The sequence below is a fragment of the Pongo abelii genome, chromosome 19 (genome assembly GCF_028885655.2).
Source record: "Pongo abelii isolate AG06213 chromosome 19, NHGRI_mPonAbe1-v2.0_pri, whole genome shotgun sequence".
In the NCBI taxonomy this organism is placed as follows: domain Eukaryota; kingdom Metazoa; phylum Chordata; class Mammalia; order Primates; family Hominidae; genus Pongo; species Pongo abelii.
In genome coordinates this window covers 20,052,578-20,058,577 of record NC_072004.2, presented here as the reverse complement: position 1 = coordinate 20,058,577, position 6,000 = coordinate 20,052,578, and the positions used below count along the sequence as shown (strand labels likewise).

General features: G+C 44.2%; 1 protein-coding gene across 2 annotated transcripts; it reads left to right on the top strand.

Annotated features, from left to right (window-relative positions):
- The first annotated feature begins 573 nt into the window (after positions 1–573).
- On the top strand, positions 574–4,115 carry LOC129051034 (uncharacterized). Of its 2 annotated transcripts, XR_010138081.1 has the most exons (3): positions 2,073–2,330; positions 2,431–2,624; positions 3,884–4,115. XR_010138081.1 is itself a non-coding variant. In XM_054535523.1 (2 exons), exons 1-2 carry the CDS (start codon positions 1,318–1,320, stop codon positions 3,954–3,956), a joined length of 651 nt encoding a protein of 216 aa, XP_054391498.1. In that variant the 5' UTR covers positions 574–1,317; the 3' UTR covers positions 3,957–4,115. The 2 variants fall into 2 exon arrangements, 1 of the variants encoding a protein (XP_054391498.1); XM_054535523.1 differs by lacking the exons at positions 2,073–2,330; positions 2,431–2,624 and adding an exon at positions 574–1,895.
- Positions 4,116–6,000: the final 1,885 nt, after the last annotated feature.

Genomic DNA, 6,000 nt, shown 5'->3' with positions numbered 1-6,000 from the left:
AGACTAAGGCAATTTCACCGTTTTTGGGCTTTTTTTAATATTAAGGAAACCTAAATTTGTATGAGTGAATTAAATTGAATTACATTTTCTTATAGGCATATCAGTTTACCCTATCTTTGTTAAAATAACATGCACTGCCCTACAAAATGAATGCCGTATTCCCAATCATGTTTCTGCCACAATCTTAAAGATTTGGGGAAACAAATGCAATCTAAAATCAGAGACTCCATGTTCAATGCCAAAGGTACACACCTCTATTTTTTCCCCAATAAGCCTCTTGGAAAAGTCTTTGAATTACACGTTAAAGTGCACTTCAAGGAAATGTGATGTTTTCGTTTATAGCTGGTGAACAGCATGCAATTTAACAGCACTGTCACTAACAATCAGAGACTGCTCTGGATCTAAGTACTAAAAATGACACACACTGCAATCACAAGATATTTGGACGTGGGAATTTATTGAACAAAGTTAGGCCGGGACTCTAAAGCAGCACTTGCTTCTTTTGCTTCAAGACGACGACGTTTAAGCGTTAGTATCATTATTGTTTCTTTTTCCCTCAACTCTTCTCCCACACTGCCTTCTTCTCCCCCACCACCTTCTCCCAACGTCTTTCCCAGCTTCCCTTCTCCCTCCCTCCGCTCCCCCTTCTTCTCCCAGCACTGTCTTCTCAGCCCGTCTTTCTGCCTTTTTCTTCCCCTCCCCACCTCGTTCCCTGCCTCATCCTCTTCTCTCCCACCAATCTTTTTCCCCTCTCCACCTATTTCCCCAAGGTCGTCTTCGCCGCTTTCCCCTCCCTTCTTCTTCCCCCAAACCCGTCCTCTTCCCTACTCCCTCCCCACCCTTTTCTTCTTCACCCCTTTTCCACAGTCTTCTTCCCCACCTTCTGCCCTTTCCCTCTCCTCTCCTTCCCGACCCTTCTCCTTTCCCACCCCTCTCCTTTCCGAACATCTTCCCACCTTCTTCTCCCCTCTTCTCTTCTCCACTCCTTCTTCCCCACTGCGGTCTTCCCGCATCCTCTTCTGCCCTCTCCCTACTGTTTTCTTCCCGCACCTTCTTCTCTCCCGCAGTTTTTTTCCCCTTCCCCACCGTTTTCTTCCCCTCAGTCTCTCCCATTCCTCGCAGCACGGCTTCTTGTGGCGGCAGCTTTTCCTCCCATCTCCTTCTATCCACCCGCTCGCTTCCAGTCTCCACCTTCCCGCCTATTCCCGCAGCAGCGTCTTCCCGCCGCTCCCTCTTCTCCCCTCCCCCTCCTCACCGTCTTCTCCCGGCCTATTACCCCCAACCGTTTTCTTCCTCACCCCGCACCGTTTCCTTCCCATGTCTGCCGCAGTCTTCTTCCCACCCTCTTCTCCTCTCCCCATCGTCTTCTTTCCCAGCCTCTTATTCTCCGTCTTCTACCCGCCTCCATATCCCCACCTTCTTCTCGCAGCAGCGTCTTCCTGCCACGCTTTTTTCTCCCCGCACCAAATCTTCTCTCTTCCTCTCCCCACCGTTCTCTCCCCACGCCGTCTTCTCCCCGCGGCTTGCCCACAACCGTTTTCTTCCCCTCACACCGTTTTCTTCCCATGTCCTCCCACCGTCTGGCAGGAGCGTCTGTCAGTCGCAATCTTCTTCCCACTTTCTTCTCTCCCTCTCCCCATCGTCTTTTTTCCCAGCCTCTTATTTCCGCCGTCTTCTTCCCCTCCCCCACCATTCTCTTCCCGTTTCCATCTCCCCACCTTCTCGCAGCAGCGACTTCCTGCCGCGCTTTTCTCTCCCCCTCTCCCTTCTCCCCTCTTCCACTCCCCACCGTCTTCGCCCCCGATCGTCTTCTTGCCCACCCCCTTCTCGCGCTCTCCCACTGCCTTTCACCTAGAAGCTCCCCACGCGTGCCCGCGCCTGTGTCCCTGCCCCCGGTGCGTCTATGCGCCCAGGCAGCCCCATAAGCTGGGCCCCTGAGCTCCGCCCCAGCAGCCAACGGGAGACGCAGGAGAGTCGCTGCCTGTGCCATCACGGCTGCCGCCGCCCCCGCCCTCGCCGCTACCTCAGAGCTCAACGGTGTTGGCTGCCGGCGGAAGACAGTGCGGCCCAGAAGACTGCGGGGAGAGGGGGAGGAGGGGACGGAGAGGGTGGGAAAGACCTTGGAAAGTAGGATGGGGAGAAAGAAGGTGGGGAAGAAGACGGGGAGAAAGTGCAGGGAAGAGACAGTGTGGTAGAGAAGACAGTGGAGGAAAACGGTGAGGAGAGGGAGAAAGGAGGGTGGAAAAGAAAACGATGAGGACAAGGCCGGGAGCGGTGGCTCACGCCTGTAATCCCAGCACTTTGGGAGGCTGATGCGGGCGGATCACAAGGTGAGGAGTTCGAGACCTGCCTGACCAACATGCTGAAACCCAGTCTCTACTAAAAATACAAAAATTAGCTGGGCGTGATGGCCAGCTCCTGTATTCCCAGCTACTCCAGCGCCTGAGGCCGGAGAATCTCTTGAACCCCGGAGGCGGAGGTTGCAGTGAGCTGAGAACTCACCATTGCACTCCAGCCTGGATGACACAGGGAGACTCCATCTCAAAAAAGAAAAAACTACAGTGGGGAGAGGGCGAGGGGAAGAAGATAGTAGGGGAAAAAGACCACCGAGAAAGGGAGAAGAGGTGGGGAGAGCTCTATTGTTTCACTGAACATTCCTCAGTTAAAGTTAAAATGTTCTCATAAGTTTGTGTTTTCAACTTTTGCTCTTCCAGTTGGTATATTCTTCTCTTCCTCCATCTCCTTTTTATACTCTCCAACCACCTTTCTCTTTTTATTTTTCCAATGTTTTTCTTTCTTCTAAGAACATTCTTAACGCTGGTAGCACTTTACAATGTTGCAAAGCTCTGAATCCTATTTCCTGTCAACTCTTCATGCTTTCCCATTAAGGTATCAGGAGATTTTCCTCCTAATTACTTTGTTTACACTAGGAACATTTCAGCTTGGCTAGACCTGTTTTCTACCTAATTTTTTTCAGCTTCAAGCTTGAGAAACCCAAATGCTCCTGTTTTTTTTTTTTTTTTTTTTTTTTTTTGAGACGGAGTCTCTCTCTGTTGCCCAGGCTGGAATTCAGTGGCAAGATCTCCGCTCACTGCAAGCTCCGCCCCCCAGGTTCACGCCATTCTCCTGCCTCAGCACCCCCAGTAGCTGGGACTACAGGCGCCCGCCACCACGCCCGGCTAATTTTTTGTATTTTTTTAGTAGAGACGAGGTTTCACCATGTTAGCCAGGCTGGTCTCGATCTCCTGACCTCGTGATCCGCCTGCCTCGGCCTCCCAAAGTGCTGGGATTACAGGCGTGACCAAATGTGCTCCTTTACCAATTGTTTCTGTCTCAGGAATTGGTTTCTTGTTGCACTGTGATACACATGAAGCCACATACCTTTCTCACCTCATTATCCCCAGAATGTATTTGCACATTATTGACACACAATAGACACCTAATAAATATTTCTAAATTTTTATTGTTCTTCTTTGCCACAAAACAGCAATCACCTTTTTTTTTTTTTTAGCATGATGTACATGCCCTTCTATCATCTTGTCCTGAACTATTTATCAAATCTTATTTCTTCCCACTCTCCCATTTGTCTCCCACGCTGTGGCCGTACAGAACTACTTAGAGCTCTGTCAACTCTCCATGCTATTTTATAATAATCAACACTAATGAAAAGAAAAGGGGCTTTATAGCAGAGGCAGAACTCATTATTTTCTTAAAAATACATGCTTATCTCCCATGTTGAATAGTGTCCCACAGAAAGTCATGTCCAGCTGGAACCCAGGAATGTTAAACTATTTGGAAACAGGGTCTCTGCAGATACACTTGGTTAAGACAAGGTCACAGTGCATTAGGGTGGGCCGTAAAGCCAATGGCTGTGTCCTTACAGGAAGGTCGTGGGAACATCCAGAGACCTACAGGGAAGACGGCCATGGGACAAGGGAGGCAGAGTCTGGAGTTAGCTGCCTACAGTCACGGAATGCCAAGGACAGCTGGAAACCACCAGAAGCTAAGAAGGAGATTTTACCTGAAAGCCTCCCAAAGGAATCAATCATACTCACACCTCCTTTTTGAATTTCTGGCCTCTTGAATGGTGAAAAAATGAATTTCTATCATCTTAAGCCCTGTGGTTTGTGGTCATTTATTCTGTTCCTAGCCTTAGGAAACTAACACAGCATGCTAAGGGAAAAGAAGAAAATTCTGCATAAAATGTCATTTTACTTTTTAAAACAACTACTGTTGACAGTAAATGACTATTCTTCTAAGATTCATATGCAGAACATATATGCAGCCCAGAACATTTTTTCAGACCCATGGCATAAGTGATATGATCAATAAAATCCAAATATTAACCTGCCAAAAGTTATTTTTTCTTTTGCAGTCATTTAAATGTAATAAGCAGAGGTCATGAGCCCTATAAAATTAATCTATTCATTTGTTGTCACTTGATACTTATGATCCATTGACATATTTAGGTTTTTAGTTCTTTGTACAGATTATGGTTCGTCTTGCACTGTAATTTTATTGCACAACAAATTTTTTATTTATCATATATCTAAGTTGTTTCTTAAACGTAAGTAACTTTGCACTTGAAAATACTCAGAAGACTTCTGTCGACCTTCTCATAACAGCTTCTTCTAGTTAATAAAAACCTAATCCCATTTTCCTTTTATGTATAGATTATAAGTAAAATTGGCATTTAAAAATTAAAATCTGTTCCACAATTTCTATTGCTATTGTAGGTAGTATAACATAAAATGTGTCTTATTTTTCCCTCACTCATTGACAATTTAAGTAAATTTTTTAAACCAAGAAGCTCTTTTCACATACCAGGCCCAGTGATTGGAACTGAGTATTCAGTATTGAACAAAGCAAACAAGTTTCTTACCATTAAGCTCATATTCTATGTTATAAACATTTTTCCAGTGAAATTACTGGAATGTTTTCAAGCAGTATTGAATTGTGTTCTTATAATCACCTATCTCCATTTATTGTTGAGAATGAAGAAAATTTTGGAGCATACAATTCAATGCAATGATATATTTTTTATTTTTTATTTTTTTTGAGACAGAGTTTTGCTCTTGCTGCCCAGGCTGGAGTGCAGTGTCACGATCCCGGCTCACTGCAACCTCTGCCTCCCGGGTTCAAGCAATTCTGCCTCAGCCTCCTGAGTAGCTGAGATTACAGGCATGCACCACCATGCCTGGCTAATTTTTTGTTTAGTAGAGACGGGGTTTTGTCAGGTTGTCCAGGCTAGTCTCAAGCTCTTGACCTCAGATGATCCACCCACCTCAGCTTCCCAAAGTGCTGGCATTACAGGCATGAGCCACTGTGCCCGGCCCAATGCAATGATTTGGTAGTTATTATGGTGGTTTTAAAATGACCTGAGTGAAATATAGTGCTTATAGCAATTCCTCGTCTGTCATTCATTTCATCTACTAATCTGCTCCAACTACATTATTTCTTTTTATTAAATGTCTTGGGATAAAAAATAATATTTTGTAGTTATATCCTCAAGCTTCAAATACAATATCATTATCCATAAAATACTAAATGTATGTAAAGCTTATATAAAATTTAAAGAATAATTATGACACTAAAGTAATCCAGAAGGATATAAAAAGGTATTTTTGAAGCCCAAAAAATAAGAATCAAAAAATAGAATACATGAAGAATTAAAAGGAAAATGAGAAAAGAAGCTGAGAACAATTTTAAAAATAGGACATTTATAGCAATGAGTTATTGTGATGCATGACAGAAATTATCAACTAATTGTAAAGATGTCACAGACAGTAAAATATAAATGAAAAAGAAGCAATTACTTGTATCCCACTAAATAACACAGGAAGCTTGCCAGATAGGGATGCCAAATGTATAGAAAATGAAATACAAATTAAAATGTGGTCTTGTAGAAATGAATATAATCTAGAAATCAAAAGACAAGGTAAAAAAGTAAAATGATAAAATTATAGAAGAAGGTGAAACATTTGAGAAAGACAAATAAGC